At 36.3% G+C, this 19,964-nt stretch overlaps 3 protein-coding genes across 3 annotated transcripts; 1 reads left to right on the top strand and 2 right to left on the bottom strand.

Annotated features, from left to right (window-relative positions):
• Positions 1-4,171: 4,171 nt before the first annotated feature.
• On the bottom strand, positions 4,172-4,831 carry LOC129894814 (uncharacterized). Its single transcript, XM_055970445.1, has 2 exons — positions 4,508-4,831; positions 4,172-4,420 (listed from the first exon to the last, which is right to left on the bottom strand). The coding sequence occupies exons 1-2, from the start codon at positions 4,829-4,831 to the stop codon at positions 4,172-4,174; spliced, it is 573 nt and encodes a 190-aa protein (XP_055826420.1).
• Positions 4,832-9,028: 4,197 nt separating this feature from the next.
• On the top strand, positions 9,029-9,958 carry LOC129894813 (uncharacterized). Its single transcript, XM_055970444.1, has one exon. It carries the CDS (start codon positions 9,029-9,031, stop codon positions 9,956-9,958), a length of 930 nt encoding a protein of 309 aa, XP_055826419.1.
• Positions 9,959-12,478: 2,520 nt separating this feature from the next.
• LOC129894812 (uncharacterized) lies at positions 12,479-15,442 on the bottom strand. The gene is made up of 4 exons (XM_055970443.1): positions 15,431-15,442; positions 15,294-15,379; positions 13,376-14,156; positions 12,479-12,643 (listed from the first exon to the last, which is right to left on the bottom strand). The coding sequence occupies exons 1-4, from the start codon at positions 15,440-15,442 to the stop codon at positions 12,479-12,481; spliced, it is 1,044 nt and encodes a 347-aa protein (XP_055826418.1).
• Positions 15,443-19,964: the final 4,522 nt, after the last annotated feature.

Raw genomic sequence — 19,964 nt, 5'->3', positions numbered from 1 at the left:
TGACCCATGAATCCGGGTGTGATGATACTTATCCATTCCCACCGAACAAGTCAGCCTAAAACCCAACAGAAAAATAATGCGGAAGCGATTTAAATAGACAGATAAATATATCAAAGCAAAATTTTTAGTCAACTACAATATCCCAAAGACTAGTTTTCACATGTATAAACCTCTAATATAACAAAACAAAAATAGGTACAAGTCTTAATGTATTTGTCACTCGAATAGGACAAATCATAAGAAAAAGGGAAAAGGAATTGCTGATATCAAACAACTACCTCTCTAGTCTCCTCACAAGGCATCGGATGAAGGAATTGAAATAGAGTCATTGTCCGGGCTTGGGACCTACATAAGTGTAGATAGCAATACATAAGTACCAAATAACATGGTACTAAGCAAGCCAACTAATAAAACCAAATAAACCTTACATACACTAGAACCCCTTTCATCCTAACCGAACCTCCTCAACAACAACCTACAAATAAATTATCCCAATCTATACTACACAGTTCATATAGCACACACATCAAAAATAACTCATCATCACCACCAAATAAGTTATATGAGTATCAAATATATGAATCACAGAGACACAAGAGGCATATACACAACTTCACGAAGATATATAAGATACAATATAATGCAATGTGATGTCACGTAGAGTGATGTATATCTATCCTAATTATACACATCTGTTGTATAACAGATCAAAACCCATGGGAGTCGCACAAGGACCATGTATCCACTAGAACTATTTCCCATCGGCATCATTATCAATCGTCAGAACCATTTTCCATCATTGTAAGTATCAACCACTAAAACCATTTCCCATCGGCATAAATCCATTGTCAGAACCATTTTCCATCGGTATAGTCATCAATCAGGTCTCATCACAGTGTTCCAGAATCGATGTAAATAAGTATGTTCACATAAATAATGAGAGAATGATAGTGTCCAGAGTCACAATGAAATTCATATCAATGCATTTCACATTACACTATCAATAATATATCAACATCAACAAGTACATCTTTGCATTATTAAAAGTCATCAAGTCTCCATTTCATTATTTTTTTATTACAATTAGGATCAATCGGTGAGCAAGTATGTCCAAGTCAATTCCTATAATCAACAATGAGCATATGAAGATTCCATCAAGTTTATAATCACATAAATGCTACCCTAGCATCTTATCAAGTTCATGTCAAGTTCAAGTAAAGAGGTTCACATTTCCGAAAAAGATTATAGCACACAAAATTCTTTTTATTACCCCTATATTTCATTAAGAACAATTCACATAATTATTATCTCAAACCTTATTCCCATTAATCAACACACATATACAAAGGCAAGTTCAAGTAATCTACAAGATTTATGGGGTTTTAGAAGTTCACTTGCCTTAATTGATACTCGGTCAATCATTAACTTGAGTCTTTCCTTTTCGAATTGAGTCTGAAACACCACAATCTATCCAAATATTTATTCACAATAAATTTATGAAACTAACAAAAATAAAATCATGAAATTCAGGCAAAAGGGTCAAAATGACTCAAAAATCTGATTCCAAAAATACGCTTTAAATCCAGAGAGTTGGATAAAAATGATCTTTGAAGTATTTGGAACTCATTAGAAAAAACCATTTTATAAATGGAGTTGAAACCAACTGAAATTCTTCATTTTATCTAAACCTTATGTTCTTGAAAAAATCCCCAATTCTTTAATACCAAAATCCCAAATATATTGTTAAAATTCATAAATAATCAATGGATAATGAATGTTTTAGATTAGGATCACTTATCCAATCAATTAGCCAAGAAAATCCACTTTAAAAATCACCTATTCAATCTTTTGAGTCTCATAAATTGAACAACAACAACAACAACAACAACAACAACAAACCCAGTATAGTCCCACCATGTGGGGTCTGGAGAGGGTAGAGTGTACGCAGACCTAACCCCCACCTTAAAAGGTAGGGCGGCTGTTTCCGAAAGACCCTTGGCTTAAGAGAGAAGAATAAGGGAGGAGAAACAAGGGAAACAAGACATAGGTCAGTAGAGCCAGGCATATAGCAAATAATATAAAAATATGAATAATGAGCATTAACTACTATAGATAAAATAGGATACCCAAAGTACACTGGGCCAACTAATATAAGCAGTAATCCCATGCAAAAATCATATGTTAATAAACAAATGAGCGCGACTACGACTACTATAGAGAAAAGATAGGCCACCTAGCCCCCTATCTTAGTCTGAGTCCTCCATAGCCTCCTATCTAAGGTCATGTCCTCGGTGAGCTGCAACTGTGCCATATCATGTCTAATCACCTCTTCCCAATACTTCTTCGGCCTCCCTTTGCCCCTCTTAAAACCTTCCATAGCCAACCTCTCGCACCTCCGCACTAGAGCATCTGTGTCTCTCCTCTTCACATGCCCAACCATCTCAGTCTCGCTTCCCGCATCTTGTCCTCCACCGATGCCACTCCCACCTTGTCTTGGATATCTTCATTCCTAATTCTATCCATCTTAGTGTGCACATACATCCACCGCAGCATTCTCATTTCCATGACTTTCATCTTCTGAACATGAAGTTTCTTGATTGGCCAACACTCCACCCCGTATAATAGAGTTGGTCTAACCACCACTTTGTAGGACTTGCCTTTGAGTTTTGGTGGCACTTTCTTATCATAAAGCACTCCAGAGGCGAGCCTCCATTTCATCCACCCTGCACCGATACGGTGTGAAACATCGTCGTCGATATCCCCATCTTCCTGTATAATAGACCCAAGTTACTTGAAGCTTCTTTTCTTTCGAATGGCCTGGGTACCAAGCCTCACTTCCCTATCAGCCTCACACGGCAGGCCACTGAAACTGCACTCCAAGTATTCTATCTTAGTCCTACTCAATTTAAATCCTTTAGACTCCAACGTCTGTCTCCAGCCTCCATCTTATCGTTAACTCCGTTGTGAGTCTTGTCAATCAGGACTATGTCATCCGCGAATAACATGCACCAAGGCACCTCACCTTATATTTGTCTTGTCAATTAATCCATCACTAGGGTGAATAGAAATGGGCTAAGAGTCGATCCCTGGTGCAACCCCATCGTAACAGGAAAGTGCTCCGAGTCCCCTCCTACCGTCCTTACCCTGGTCTTAGCTCCATCATACATGTCTTTAATCGCTCTAATGTATGCCACAGGTATACATTTCGCCTCCAAGCATCTCCATAGGACCTCTCTTGGAACTTTGTCATAGGCCTTTTCTAGGTCAATGAATATCATGTGTAAGTCCCTTTTTTGCTCCCTATATTGCTCCACCAATCTCCTTAAAATATGAATGGCTTCTGTAGTCGAGCGCTCCGGCATGAATCCAAACTGGTTCTCTGAAATAGACACACTACTCCTCAACCTCATTTCTATCACCCTTTCCCACACTTTCATAGTGTGACTTAGCAGCTTGATACCTCTATAGTTGGTGCAGCTTTGAATGTCTCTCTTGTTCTTGTACATGGGAATGATTGTACTCCACCTTCATTCTTCTGGCATCTTCGAAGTCCTGAAAATGACATTAAACAGCGCAGTCAGCCACTCCAATCCTACCCTACCTGCATTCTTCCAAAATTCCCCAGGGATCTCGTCAGGTCCGGTCGCTTTTCCCCTGCATATCCTACGAACAGCTCCCTTAACCTACTCAACCTTTATTCTCTTACAATACCCAGAGTCGTGACGCCTATCAAAGTGCTCCAAGTCTCCCAATACAAAGTCTATGTCCCCTCCTTCGTTCAAGAGTTCGTGAAAGTATGACTGCCATCTCTGTCTAATACGGGATTTCTGTACCAGTACTTGACCATCCTCGTCCTTGATGTACTTCACTTGATCCAAGTCGCGTGCCTTCCTCTCTCTCGCCTTGGCAAGCTTAAATAGCTTCTTATCCCCGCCTTTTTCCTCTAGTTCTGCATAAAGGCGTTCAAAGGCTGCCGTTTTAGCCGCCGAAACTGCCATCTTCACCTTCTTATTCGCCATCTTATACTTTTTCCTGTTTGTTCGCTTCTGTTCATCATCCTTGCTATCTACCAACTTTACATATGCCTGCTTCTTTGCTTCTACCTTTCCCTGGACTTCTCCATTCTACCACCAATCCCCTCGGTGCCTACCATGGCGGCCTCGTGAGACCCCTAGCACCTCTCTAGCTGTTTCCCTAATACAGCTGGCCGTCCTATCCCAAATAGTGCTTGCCTACCCCTACTATCCCACGCCTCCATAGCCATCAGCTTCTCCCCCATCTCTAAGGCACTAGACGGAGTCAAACGACCCCACCTAATCCTCGGTCGGTCATCCACGACCCTCTTCTTCTTCTTCCTTCTTATCTCCAAGTCCATGACTAATAGTTTATGTTGGGTCGTAAGATTCTCACTTGGTATGACCTTGCAGTCCTTACAAAGGCTTTTATCATCTTTTCTAAGGAGCTAGAAGTCTATTTGCGTCACCGCCCTCGAGCTACGAAAGGTTACCAAGTGCTCTTCCTTCTTTGGGAAACTCGAGTTGGCCACCCTTAAATCAAAAGCTTTTGCGAAATCCAGGAGTGAGGCTCCTCCACTGTTCCTACACCCGAAGCCAAATCCTCCATGCACCTCATCATAGCCCATCGAAACAGACCTAATGTGCCCATTGAAATCTCCTCCTATGAATAGCTTCTCAATAGGCGGTATACTGACCACTACTTCGTCCAAGTCCTCCCAAACGTGCCTTTTTGTCTCCTCGTCCAACCCCACTTGCGGCGCATAGGCACTAATAATGTTCAAGGTGAGCCCTCCAACGACTAACTTAATCGTCATCATCCTATCATTGGTCCTCCTAACCTCTACCACCTGATCTCTAAGCTCGCTATCTACTAAGATCCCTACTCCATTCTTAAACCTCGACTTGCCCAAAAACCAAAGTTTGTACCCATCCACCTCCTTAGCTTTAGGTCCTACCCATTTAGTCTCTTGGACGCAAGCTATATTAATCTTAGGTCTATGGACTTACCCGATAAGGTCCCAATATTCCAAGAGCCTACTCTCAATCTAGAAGCTCCCTCAGCCCCCTTAGCCCTCCCAACCCTGGCCCTCGATCCCAATCGAGAATATGACCCTAGTCTACCATCGCTCACTAAAGCCAGAAAAGCAGAAATACGCTACTGAAAGGTTACTTCCAGATAAACGAATGATCAATAGTATAGCACAAGTTAGCAAATGATTAATAACAGTGAGACAGGTACTTAATTTGGCACTGCAATAAATATTTATAGGCTAAAATATCGAAAATGGGCTATTGGAGGTACCAACTCCAAGTTAGTAAAACCTGTTCACTGTCGAAATGCTGTTCACTATTAGAAAAGCACTGTTCACCGCCGGAGCACTGTTCACTTACCAGAAAACTGGATACAAATATATGGTCAGCCTCGGAATGCAGAGGCGACCACCCTGGGAGAAAAATTGGAGGCGAAAAATGGCCGGAAACTGCCATATGCGCCGGCGCGTGCAACGCGTGGCATCGCAGATCTGCGGCTTTTGGCGGCGCGTGATGGCGCGTGGCTGAGCAGATCTCAGAGGAGCTAACTGGGGTTTGCTCGCCTGAGTGTTCCGCACCTCGTGGTGTTGTTGGTTTTGGCAGCAGACGCAGAAAAATTAAAGAGAGAGAGAGAGAGAGAGCGCGCGCTGAGAGAACTAGCCGTGTGAGAGAACTAGTCTCATAAATTGAACAAATAACATAAATGCCGGCTAAACCCCTCTCAGGTGTCTCTTTTGCTACTATCACTTTTGCCACACCTGAGTCACTTTTGCAAAGCCTGAAAAATCTTCCCTCTTTGATTTTGTAAAGGGTTTGTGCTAAAGAAGAGGTCGCAAAAGTGACATCTCCTTCGTGAAAGCAAAGGCACTAGGTACAGCAAATCAGATATTTCACAAAGTCTTTGAATCAACCCTCGAAATTCACTCGGAATCCCGTACACCCAAAATATATATGCTACCATATTTAATTCATTGTTCCAGGCTCAATGGAATTGGAAAAATTTGAATGCAAGTTCTTCTTCATCTGGAATCCGATAAGGCGCCAAGAAACTAACTTTAAGATCAAAAGACCAAAACACCCATGAAGCTTCCAAACAACACACAGGATCTCTCCCTAGAACCTAAGATCATCCCTCGAATCTAACAGAGTCGTCAAAATTCAATTTCGAGTGTCTGAATTCTAAACGTTGACCAAAGTCAATTCTAAACTCAAAAACTGAATCATTTCCAACTAGGTACCTTAAATCCTTGAATACTGAGAAATTAGTCGAATCATACTATCTCTAGCTATAATCCAATAACTAATTTCACCAGGTCCTCACTAATAAAATGACAAATTAGTCGGATCATACTATCTCTAGCTATAATCCAATAACTAATTTCACCAGGTCCTCACTAATAAAATAGTGTTAGAGAGTTCATCCAGTGTTTGCAAGCACTAATTTATAGATTAAAACTTGAAGACAGTAAAATATTCATGCATAACAACCAATTCTAGAGCTAATCAATCAATACCCATTAGGTTTACACCCACATATCACACACACACCCCTAGCTATAGATTCAGTTACTTATTGTTGAAGAAATGGAGATTATACCCATAAAATAAAACTACAAGCAAAATTGATTATCAAATTCTAATTCCAAGCTTGGAGATGTACACAATTTGGGTTTCTTCCCATCATCAACTTTGTGTCCATCATTATTATTATTTCTCGCCATCCTGTGTAGTGCTCTCTCAATTTCAGGATTAAAGGAACTCAAGCGAATGTTTCGACTCCTCATATTTGGCATGCACTAGGATTCAAAACTTGTTTTAGCACAAATTAAAGAAGAAAAGGTACAATAAGGAAATAATGAATACAAATCAAATAATAAAAAATTAATCTAATCTAAAATCCTTATTCCCCGACAATGGCGCCAAAATTTGATACGCCCAAATTACACCTCCCTAAAAAAGTAGAAAATTGTCGTTGATCAAATATAGAACCTAACATAGGATAGGGCCGATACCACGAGGAATATGGTTTAGACTTATGTTAATCATTTATTATTTTTTTGGTAATCAAATTATTTCCGTAAAAAGAGGGGTTTTGTGTAAAATTAATTAACTAATTAAATTGCAAGCATCAAGTAACAAGTTAAAAATTTAATATGGTTTTAATTCAATATGAGATAAAATTAGGGTGTACGTGTTCCCCACGAATCCTTAACTATGTAGACCTTTTTTATTAGTAATTCCTTTCTAGTGTGTTACATGTAGAATCGGTAAGTTAAGTTCACCTAAGTCCTTAATCCAGTAAATAGGTGAATTTCACCACGCAACTTGATCCGTCTACGAGTGTATGTTTTACTAACCCTTACCAATGATCCTAGATTTAGCTATCCCTTGACCCGTTCAAGCTAATTAGATGAGGATAATTAGCCTCAAATCTCATCGTCTAATCCCTTTTCCCATTCGTTACCTCCTTGATCTGGCAAGTAAGAATAAGGCAAATTTTAATGCGGGTCATCGTTAAAATGCAGTTAAAGCAAAGGGAAGATTAAGCATAAGTAATACCCCCCAAACACCTTTATCAGTAATGTCGTCAAGTCCCAGATCTGAGATCTAAGCTAATGGAGAACCAGTAGATCCAGCTACAGAAGTCACTAAAGCTGGCGAAAATGCAGTAGTAGTAGAGGAACGAATGTGGACTAGTCTCTTTACTAACAATCGAGCTGCAACAAATGGATTATTGCTTGATTATATCCCTCATCAAATGCTGAATGGGAAACCAATAGTCCATCCGGAAAAAGATGAGGTAAATCAGGAAGTTAAAAAATAGAGCACTACCTTAGTAGCTTATTTCATAGGAGATGTACCGGGATATAATGCTTTAACAAGATACATTACTCAGTTTTGGTCCAATGTTGCAACACCTCAGCTCTATTACCATGAAGAAGGGTACTATGTGATTAGATTTCAGTCGATTGAAGATATGAATGAAATCTTCTACGCAGGACCTTATACCATTAATAATAGACCTACAATTCTTAAACTATGGACTGTGGATTTCGACTTCAGTAAGGAATTCCCTACAACAATTCCTCTGTGGGTGAAATTTCTAAAGCTTCCTATGTCTTGTTGGGGTAAAGGTTCATTGAGTAGAATAGCTAGTGTCATAGGAGTTCCAATATATGTTGATGAATATACTGCTAAACAAACAAGGATCTCCTAGGCTCGAATGTTGATTGAAGTGAATGTTACTCAACCACTGCCTGATAAGATTATTGTTATGGACCCTCATGAGAAAGTGTTTGAGCAGGAGGTTTTATATGATTGGAAACCTAAGTTCTTCCCTAAATTCTCAATGGTTGGACATGTATGCCCAATCCAAACAATGCAACAACAACCCTTCCAACTTAAGAAGAAGCAAGGCACTAGTAAAGTTGGACAAGAATGGAAACCTACAGGTGTGATCAAGGAACCTGCTCCAGAAATAAAAGAAACTTCAATGCAGAAACAAGTAGAAGATAAGTCCTCCAGGGTGCAAAAGGCAAAATGGTTTAGGTGGATACTAATTCAGAGAGAAGAATAGTTGAAGTTCCTCAAAGCTCCAAAAGCAGAAATTAGAATGGAGAAGTAGTATATAGCCCTGAATTTAACTTGATTGATTTCCCCCTTTTGGGATCTTGGCCAAAGAAGAATACATGGGGAAATACTTCCAGAAGGCTCAGTGAATATGTTCAAGTACCTCCTGATAAAGGAGAACAACCACACAATATCTAATGAGTTGGCTCATATGGAATGTGAGAGGAATAAATAAGAGGCACAAGCAGAAGGAACTAAAAATCTATTTAAGAAAGAAAGGTATTAAACTAGTTGCTTTAGTGGAAACTAGAGTCAAGATTAACAAAGCTCCTAAGACTATTGCAGATATCAATCCTGGATGGAAATCTCTCAATAACTATCAATATGCTGAGAATGGAAGGATATGACTGATGTGGGATACAAACTATTATCAAGTGACTCATAGTAGAACTACTGCTCAATCAATCCATTGCATGATCAATAATACCACTGGAACTGTATCTTGTTTTTCTACTATTATATATGCTTTTAACACTAATGAGAAGAGAAAAGAACTCTGGACAGAATTAGCACAAATTGAACAAGGGGTTGATAGACCTTGGATTATAGCTAGAGACTTTAATGTTGTGTTGTATCCAAATGATAGATTATATGGTGCCCCAGTATCCTCAGCTGAAACTCAAGACTTCACCAAGTGTCTTCATGATTTACATCTCAATGAACTACCTTGGAAAGGAGATTATTATACTTGGTCAAATAAACAGATGGGTACTAATAAAATTTGCAGCAGAATTGACAGAATGTTTGGCAATCCAGATTGGATGATGCATTGGGGTCATGTGGTTACACAATATGAAGTACCCTATATCTCCGATCATTCTCCTTTGCTAATCAAAACTGAGGACAACCAGTGGACAGTCAAGACTCTATTCAGATTCTTCAATATATGGGCAGATCATAGCAAGTTCATGGAGAAGGTAACAGAAGTATGGCACAAACAACTAGAACCAAGAAAAATGTCAAATATTTGGGCAAAGTTGAGAGCCTTAAAGAAGATATTGAAAATATTAAATAAGGATGAATTCCAAAACAGCTCCACTAGAATAACTGAAGCTAGACTTGAACTAATCCAAACACAGGAGAAGATTAACCAACAATACACAGATGAACTTCTTAGCAAAGAAAGGCAAGCACTGATGAATATTGAGAAATGGAAACTTGTGGAAGAAAGTGCCCTCAGACAAAAATCTAGAGCTAAATGGATAAAGCTTGGAGATAGCAATAACAAGTATTTTTCAGCAATGATCAAGGAGAGAACTAATAAGAAAATGATGCTATAACTCACTTCACTCAATGGAATAAGCTCAAAACACCAGAAGCTATTAAGAAGTAAGTCACTCAGTTCTATAAGGCTCTCATGGGATCTAGCAGTACAGGATTACAGGTTGTTGATAAGAACACTATGAGGAGAGGAACTACAATCACATATGAGTAAGGAGCTGAATTATGTAGAGATGTTACAAATGAAGAAATCTGGAATGTATTAGCTTCTATTGGGGATGATAAATCACCCGGTGTAGATGGATACAATGCCTATTTTTATAAGAAGACTTGGAGCATCACCAAAGATAAGATACTGATAGCCATCAAAGAGTTCTTTATTTCTAGAAAACTCTATAGACTAGTCAATTGCACTATGGTCACTCTAATCCCAAAAACTGCTAGCCCAATAAATATTAAAGAGTATAGGCCTATAGCTTGTTGTACCATTTTATACAAAATCATTGCTAAAGCGCTAGCTACTAGAATGCAGAGAATTATGGAATACATTATCAGTGAAGCACAATCAGGTTTTATTCCAGGGAGGAAACTTGCAGATAACATCATCCTAGCAAATGAGCTTGTTAAAGCTTACTCTAGGAAACACATCTCTCCAAGGTGTATGATCAAAATAGACCTTCAAAAGGCTTATTATTCTGTGGAATGGTCATTATTGGAACAAGTGCTAGAGAATCTCTGCTTTCCTAGGAAATTCATTGACTGGATCCTTGAATGTTTGCACACTGTGAACTATACAATTTTGGTTAATAAAAAACCCACTCCTCCTTTTAATGCTGCAAGAGGACTTAGACAGGGAGACCCCATCTTCCCTTATCTATTTTCTATATCTATGGAGTACTTGAGCAGATGCCTAGATGAAGTTAAAGACAGTGGAAGATTCAAGTTTCATCCTAAATGTACAAGATTGAGAATAAATCATATATGCTTTGCAGATGATTTACTCTTGTACTGCAGAAGGGATCAGCAATCAATAGGGGCCATATATCAATGTTTCCAAAAGTTCTCCCTAGCTTCTGGACTGCAAGAAAATATAAATAAGAGTTCCATTTATTTTGGTGGAGTCACTGATCAGATGAAGGAAACCATACTGTAGCAATTCCATTTTAGCTATGAGGAGTTCCCTTTCAAATATCTTGGTGTTCCTTTATCCACTAAAAAGTTATCTCTTATGAAATGGACACCTCTAGTGAATAAAATTGTAGCTCGAATTACCTCCTGGACAGCCAAGCAACTTTCCTATGCAGGTAATTAGTTCAATCAGTTCTCTTTGGAATCCAAGCCTACTGGTCCTAACTATTCATTATACCTACAAAAGTCCTTAAGCTCATTGAGGTTTATTGTAGGAGCTTCATATGGTCAGGTACCAACACCATCACCAAGAGGGCACTGATAGCATGGGAGAGGATGTGCTTACCTAAATCTACTGGAGGAATAAGGCTTATCAACATACAACTGTGGAATCAAGCTGCTATTGCTAAGACCTGTTGGGATCTTGCTCATAAAACTAATAAGTTATGGATTAGATGGATCCATTCTTATTATATAAAATCCCACACTATCTTTAGTGTTCCTATATATCAACAGGCTTCATGGATGGTTAGGAAGATACTTGCTTCTAGAGTGATATTAGAACAGATACATACTCAAAGAGACTCACCAACTATTGCTAACTTTTATATGAACTTGTTGGGTAATAGACCAACAGTTCCGTGGAAAAGTATGATGTTTAACAACAATGCAAGACCAAAGTCTATTATTACAATGTGGATCATGTTGCAGAACAAACTCCCAACTACAGATAGATTAGCCTCCTGGGGAATGGATGTCAACCAACAATGCAAACTCTATCAACAAGATTTGGAGAATAGAGATCATCTTTTTACTCAATGTGAATTTACTAGAGCTATTTGGAAGAGACTGCTTACCTGGATTAAATGGCCACTCTTGCAAGATGATACATGGGATATACATTTGGAATGGACTCTGAAACAATCTAAAGGCAAGTCTCATAATGCGCATCTCTTCAAATTAATGTATGTCCAGTGCTCTTATGCAATATGGATGGAAAGAAATCAGAGGACTTTTGAAGAAAAAATACGAAACTATGAAGATATAACTAAAGAAATAGCATATATGTGCAGTTTGAGAGCTCCTTTGGTGATTAGTACTCGACTACAATAATTTCTCCTCTTCTGGAGTTAGTTGTATCTTTGAGTTCTTAGTTTGAGTTTTTTCTCTTGTTGGATAACAAACTGTGATGTTGTTTGTTACGATTATGTAAATATCTCTTGGTGATTAATACAAACTGTTAGTTACCAAAAAAATAGATAAATAGGAAAAGACCAAAATATCTCTTAATGAGGTTGCCTCAACAGAGGGTCACACCGCCCCTGAAGCTTACCACGGGTCGTGATGATGGTCGTGGTGATGGAGGTGAGCCTCACTTGGGGAAGATTGCCACCACGGTAGGCACCACAATCCGTCACAGGCACCACGGACCGTGGTCCATGTCGTGGTCTTCAAAGGAACTTTGGGTCCTGGGGTTTAGGTTCACGGTTGGCTTCACGGTCCGTGGTGAGCACCACAAGCCGTGGAGCTCTCCGTGGTCCTTTCCTCCCAATTTCCCATTCACCAGTGCCACAGCTCATGAAGAGGACCACGACCCATGAAGGACCATCTGGTGCCTGTTATATCTAAAAAAGATGGTTTAAAATTAATTTCAACTTTATAGAGAAAAAATTAATTTTAGAAAAGAGGAGTTGCCACTTAATTTTTTAAAAAAATTAAGAAAACTTAATTTTAAAAACCCTAACAGATTTAAGTCTTAAAAATTCACAGAAAAAGGTACGAGATTCTTATTTCCACTTTGAGAAGGTGTTAAGCATTCAAAGTGGCCGCTAACGCGCGATTATCCGACGATTTAAAAATTATTTGACTAACTTTTAAAAATATTAATTTAAAAGAAAACGAAGACTTTAAAATTAGTTTTTTAAAAAATGATCAAACTTAAACATTGAAAATAATATACATGTATAAAAAAAAGTAAAGTTTACCAAATAATTAAGTTAAAGGTAGAAAATCATCTAAAGAGTAAATTAACATGAATAGGTTTATCTTTAGGGGAGTCTAATTAAGTTAAAACAAATTAAAATTAATATCTAAGCAAGCATAAATAACATAAGTAAATAAATTATTACAACTCGAATTAATATAAATAAACAATAAATAACACATGAAAATATTGCCCGACACTTAGTTTCTGTACGTCTGGACTAAGTTGTTGGGCCATCTGCGTTTTGGGCCTTAAGCACAATTTCACTGTATATCGCAGCTGTATACACACTGTATATCGAAATGTATATACACTATATACACTGTATATAACTTTATTTCTGTATATCAAACTATATACACACAGTATACCACCTATTTGTTCCATGTATCTGCTGTATATCACTATATATATATGGGGGACTCCCGGTCTCGTCGAACTTCGAAGCACCATAATGTAGAGCTTGGCGAACTAAAACTTCAACATGAATGTCCATTCTTCCAAATGTTTCTTTAATATAACTGAAATACGACTTAAAGATCCTGAAAAGTTTACTTCTGGGGTCATGTCTTGAAGGTAAACCGGCATGACTTGGTAAACCATTCATGTCATTAAAATAAGCTGGATGCAAGGAGTAAATTGGAGGACTAATGGAGTTGGGAACTTTTTGAAAGTTCTGAAATGCATAACTTGGAAAACCATTCATGTCATTGACGACACAAGTTGGAGTATTTCTACTATCAATCCAACTTAGTTGATGTTGGAAGCAGTCAATCGGAGGACTTATGGAGTTGGGAATGGTTTGAAGATTCTGAGATGGCGCATGTAAAAAGCGTTTCTTTTGTTTTGTTCTTGGCATATTCTTACAAGATGGGTTGAATCTAAACATGAAGGTATTGCACTCACCCAAATGAAAAGGCTCATCACAATTTAAACCAGCTCCTCTTTTATTGTTGTAACCAGGGTAATTTTCAATCTTGAATTCAGCACATTCAAAACAAATCAAGGAGTTTCTTGATCCAAGTCCAACAAGATCCCAAAGGTCGTATGGAGGAGTAATTTTATGTGTTACATGAATTTGACCATCAACTCGCAACATTTTTTTGGCACTCCCAAAAAACCTTCCCACAAGATTCTTATGCATTCTGCACAAAGACAAAAAGGCACACAATACATTAAGAAAATGCAAAATCCAGTGCAAAAAAGAAAAAGAAAAAAAAGGCAATAAGGCAACTAGCCTAGAGGATAAAAGCCAATACTTTCAGCATACAGAATTTATTCCCTTCCTAGTATGATCAAAATTAGCCTGGTGAGCCAAAAAAAATGGTCACAAAGAGATGGTCCCAACTAACAAGAGTGATTGGCCTCTATGTTGATGAAAACACTTAACAATATTTGCTTGCTTGGATTGAAGAAAACAACTTTTTTAAGGGTATAAGTCCTGTACAAACACTAACTCATCGCCGTGAATATTCACCATCGATATCCTAAACACCCTACTCCATCCATTCCTATCCTTATCCTCAATGTTACTCTTCACTCATTGTTTGTTACAAAACTGTTTAAAATGAGTATTTGTACCAAATATAAGTTGTGGATGAAGAGTAGGGCACTAACTTAAAACCTAAATGCACCTCTATCCTTCCTCATTCCTCCAAGGATGATATCCATGCAACTCGACTATTATACCGTGTGGTTTGGTGATTCTAACAGCCAAGGTTTGGCAAATGAGAAGAAAATACCTGAATCATTTGTCTCTTCAAGGATTTGAATCATGATGTCCCATAGTTTCATCCACTTTATTAACCACTAGACCACACCCTTAGCTTCAAACTTCACCTTCTAATCTTATACATGCTACCTTCCACTAACATAAAAATAGTTTGAAAAATGTATATTTCTTTCATATAGTTCAACAATTCCATTGAAAAATGTTACATACACCCCAAGGCGCGAAACTAGAGGGGTGGAAAGGCGTACATTCAAACCTCATTCGCCAGGTTAAAAATCTTTTTATGTATATCACACAGCATATACAAGGTTAAAAATCTTTTATTGTATATACATGAAACCAACAACAACAACAAACCCATTGTAATCTCACAAGTGGATTCTGGAGAAGATAGTGTGTATACAGACCTTAAAGAGGCTGTTTTCGATAAACCGTCGGCACAAAAACTATATATATGAACCTCATTTATGTGAAAGAGGGAACTCTGCATACATCATACAAGCAGAATCTAAACAACATACTTAATAAATAAAAAAAGATGGAACTATACTGTATAAGATGAATATTATCTTCACTGCCATGGAACCCTGCATGAGGAAAATTGTAGATAATCCGATCAAATTCCCTGTTTTCCACCTATATTCCGTGTATACAACCCAATATCAATATATAAATAATGAATATTACCTTCTTTTCCATTTATCAACTTTCCAACAATTTAAACAAAATGATGGGAGACTCAAAACTCAACGATATGCAACGATGGGGTCCAAGATGGACTCGAATTGATATCACATGCACCAAAATAAAATTACATAAGCATTTACTTATTTTAAGCTAAATCAAGGAACATATCATGATATTTTAAGTTATCAAATTGATGAGCACCTAGAAGTGACTAACAACATGCATATATGTGGACAAAGGAAAGGAAAGAAGAAATATATTTAAGTAACTAAAGAGCACGGATTTAATATATACGATATACTAGCTCAAATTTTAAATAAATAATTAAATCAATTAGGCCATGAAAGTTCTAATTTAATAATAACTTTAAGCATATTTTTTTAATCTAAATCATGTTAAAAGAAGAAATTAAAAACATGAAAATTTATATTGTCAAAGAAAACTATTTGGAAAAATAATGAACAAAACTAAGATCTTTCATGAAATAATCCTAACACATGATAACTAATTAATTCTAACACATGCTAACTATAAAAAAATTCTATCATTAATCTAATTATTCTTAATACATGCTAATTAAAAAAAACAAGATTACGAATTAACTTAATATAAAATATGAAATAATTAAATAAAATAAAGCTGAGAATTTTTTTTACCTCTTTCCGGGCAGCAAGACTGAAGACGATGAGCGGAAGACAACTTCACTACCACCCAAGAGCTTGATGGAACTTCAATCTACATAGAAAGAAAAGATTAAAAAATTAGACTCGAACCTTCGTGGGTTCGATGTTATAAGAACACTGTTCTTACCCTAAATTTCGACTTCAATCTCTTATTTTCCTTGAAGAAAAATATAGATTGAAAGCTTGAAATTTTTACAACTTTTAGGCTGGGGACAAGAGTCCAAAATTCTAGCCAAGTTAAGAAAATTTTAAACTTTGGGGTGACTAAAAAACCTCCACTTCTTCTCTCTTCTTAATAAGAATATGAGCATTTATATAGGGTCTAAAAACTTCAAATTTTCATATAATTTTCAATGTGGGAGATTGGGGATTTTTTATTTTATTTTATTTTTTAGAAAAAACTAAAATTTGAAAAAATGCAAACTATAATTAAACTAACATAACTAACATTGTATTTAGTTAAAAAATAAAATCTTTTTGAAATGATTTTCGAATAACTACATAAATAGTAATCAAAGATACAGTTTATAGAAATATGTATATTATACTAAAGTTTATAAAATAAAAAAAATTATTAAGAATAACATGAAAATATCTTTGTTTTTATAAAATTTAATTATTTCAAAAATGTTTGAAATTCAAAGAAACTCGATAGTTAATTTGCGTTGTGGAGGGTCAAAATTGGGTGTCAACAGTGCCAAAATCTGTGATTTTCATCTTAAACCTATTTTCCGACTTTTCAACTTACGAGGTCTTACATACACACTCATGTTTAAGAAATCCAATTGCTTGAAAGTTATTGGATATTCGAATTCAGATTTTGTTGGATGTGTTGACACTATAAAGTCCAATTCAATTAATTTTTTTATTAGCCGTAGGAGAAGTATCATGATAGAGTGCTAAATAATCTATCTTTACTGTATCCACAATGGAAGTATAATTTGTGATATATTTTGGAGTGATAATTCATTTATTGTATTGTGAAATATTATTTGAGATGGGCTTGTCACCACTATTACCAGGCCGTTGAAAATTTATTGTGATAACACTGTAATAATATTCTTCTCCAAGTATGATAAGTAATGCAAAGGTGACATATGAAATTAAAGTATTTTACCATCAAGGAAGAAGTTCATAACGTAGAGTGTCGCTTAAGAATATTAGAACTAATCTCATGATTGTAGATCCGTTAATGAAGGGCTTACAACAAATGACATTTAATGAACATGTTCAAAGTATGGGTCTTATTTGTACTTATAATTTGATATATTTTTTTTTACATTTTGACACTCTGAGCTCAATTATGCATTTCTGATATACATTAATGAATCTCTCTCATAATGGTGTACACATTATTGTTTTGAGATATTACAGGATAAGTATCAATATGAGACTTTATAGCAAATCATATGTTATATATTTATAGATTATGAACCTAGTATGATAAGTTGTTGATGTAGTAGTATAGGGAAGGGGGTGTATAGCATAAAAATTATGTATTATCGTCAAAACTCGCATTAGTGGTTTGTCATATTATGGTATACTAATGGACATATATAAGATATTTATTTTATGTGCAACTAATATTTATATCATTAAATATAATTTATGTGGTCATTGGGCCAAGTGGGAGAAATGTATATAACTTGTTATTTTATTTGTTGCCCAATTAATATAATGTTGTTAACTAATATTTAATAATGAATAAATCTCGTTCGTACACCGATTATTTGATGGATGTACCAGATTAATTCTTAATTAACCTTTATAAATTGATCCTCCATTTGCCCATTAGGGTAACAACATATTTCTTTTACACCTTCTCCATCGTTGACAGTTGTGGTAATGTAAGATAGGGCAAGCTTACAGAAAAATTAGTTTTTTAATTAATGATTTTGCTCTTATCTGATAAATGTCTTTCGCATCAGGTATATTTTTTTATAACGCCATTCTCTATAAAATTAGTGTGTTCAAGATCTTGATGTGCATTAAATTTTGCTTACACTCTAGTCTTAAAAGTTAAAAGAAAAAGTGCACTTTTTGAATTTTTCATATTTGTATACTTGTCAAAATCAAATTAACATAAATGTGTATGCTACCTTTACAATTTCGCACAGTTGGCTGCTTAATTTATGACAGGAGGGATTTCAACCATCAATAGATACTTAACCACATATGGTGTTTAAATCAAGAAAGATAATTAATAATTAAAAATTTAAGTGAGATATATTACCCTAATCAATATGAATAGTATCTCATAATCTAATGAACCCCTCTCCCTTTTAATATTCTCTCTCTAAATTTCTGAATCGTGCTCTCAGAATTTATCATTGCAACTACAATTATACAATTTCGCCGTCTCTTCTACCTCCGACCACCATTGTAGCAATTGCTCGCTGATGATCGCCGATCTCACCACCGAAATTACTTCGGTAATCCTAGATTTAAGGGATTGACTATTTCTTGGCTTTGTGCCACTAAAAAATTCTATGCTCGTTGATATCTCCAATCACATTTTACAGGTGATATCTTTTCAAATGTATTCTCCTACTTGAGATTTATTTCTATCGTTCTTGTGATATTAAATTTAGGTATTTTGTTATTCTTGCCTAGTTGGTTTAGCATTTTTGGTCTGATATTTGTTGTTTCTGTATTTAGAGTACACTACATTGAAGTAATTGTGCAATATGTGTTCCACCTTTAGCATTCTTAATAAATTCCAAACTAATTTATTATTCTAGCAATGCAAATTGATCTGCTACTTTCTTCATGGGTAATTAAATCATGTTTAGGACCTAATTTGATTGTTATTGTAATTTTTCTAGTAATCTAATTATTTTTCCAAATTTAATTCTTTCATAGAACTTTTGAGTAAGGAACTTTTTTTCTCGCAGTACTTTATTAGAAGATTTGTGTGATATAAATATAAATTGGACCTCAGTTTCTTGGAGTAGTTTATTAAAATTGTAGCATATTTGTGTTGATATGGTTTTCTTTTATTGTTTTTTTGATTTATAATATAGTGTCGATTCTTGATCATTGTTTCTGATATGAAGTGTAACTCAGTTCATTGCTTGCTTGCTGAGTTACAATATAGCTCATACATATTGTCAGTTATCTTGTCTTTCATCTTATTCATTAGTACGTCTTAGTATTTGCCTTTCTAATTTACACCTTCTTAGGTGGATTTGGTGAACGATGATAGACTAGGATCATGTATCTTAGGTCGAGGTTGAGGCTGACGGCAAGGGGTAGGTGTGGTAAGAGGGTTAAGGGTTCTCTTAGGTTGAGAGCAGGTTCTTGAAATATAGAGTCTTTGATGGAGAAATACATAGAGTAAGTGAAGAATCAAGAACAAGAGAAAGATTAATATAGTGTGTGTATAGGAGACTAAATGGGTAGGTACTAAGTCTAGGGACGTGGACGGATTTAAGTTGTGGTACTCAGGAGGCTCAAGGATAGAAATGGAGTTGGGATTTTTAGTAGATGAGGACCTTAAGGAACAAGTGGTGGAGGTTAGGAGGATTAATGATAAGATGATGATAGAGATAGCTGTGGAGGGCTTACTTTGAATATTATTAGTGCTTACGCGCCACATATGAGCTTGGACAAGGAGATCAAGAAGCATTTTTTGGAGAATTTAGTTGAGGTGTTGAGGGGTATACTGCACATTGAGAAGATTTTATTAGCGGAGATTTCAATGGCCACATTGAGACAATTGTTAATGCTTTAATGATGTGCATGGAGTCTTTGATTTTTGAGATAGAAATGGAGGAGGAACATTGCACCTGGAATTTGATAAAGTTTTTGAGTTGGAGAGAGCTAACTCATGCTTTTCGAAGAAGGAAGAC

The sequence above is a fragment of the Solanum dulcamara genome, chromosome 7, assembly GCF_947179165.1.
Source record: "Solanum dulcamara chromosome 7, daSolDulc1.2, whole genome shotgun sequence".
Lineage (NCBI taxonomy): Eukaryota > Viridiplantae > Streptophyta > Magnoliopsida > Solanales > Solanaceae > Solanum > Solanum dulcamara.
This window is presented reverse-complemented; position numbering and strand designations above follow the sequence as displayed.

Bases quoted from the DNA above. Each gene is read 5' to 3' on its own strand.
- LOC129894814 (XM_055970445.1), bottom strand. From the start codon at position 4,831: ATGACGATTAAGTTAGTCGTTGGAGGGCTCACCTTGAACATTATTAGT. The intron at 4,421-4,507 runs GTAACCTTTCGT...AAGGACTGCAAG, and splicing joins CAAAGAAGGAAGAGCACTTG to GTCATACCAAGTGAGAATCT.
- LOC129894813 (XM_055970444.1), top strand. From the start codon at position 9,029: ATGTGGGATACAAACTATTATCAAGTGACTCATAGTAGAACTACTGCT.
- LOC129894812 (XM_055970443.1), bottom strand. The intron at 14,157-15,293 runs GTATAGTTCCAT...GTCTTTGTGCAG, and splicing joins GATAATATTCATCTTATACA to AATGCATAAGAATCTTGTGG. The intron at 12,644-13,375 runs GTGTGTATATAG...TAGATATAACAG, and splicing joins GAACAAATAGGTGGTATACT to GCACCAGATGGTCCTTCATG.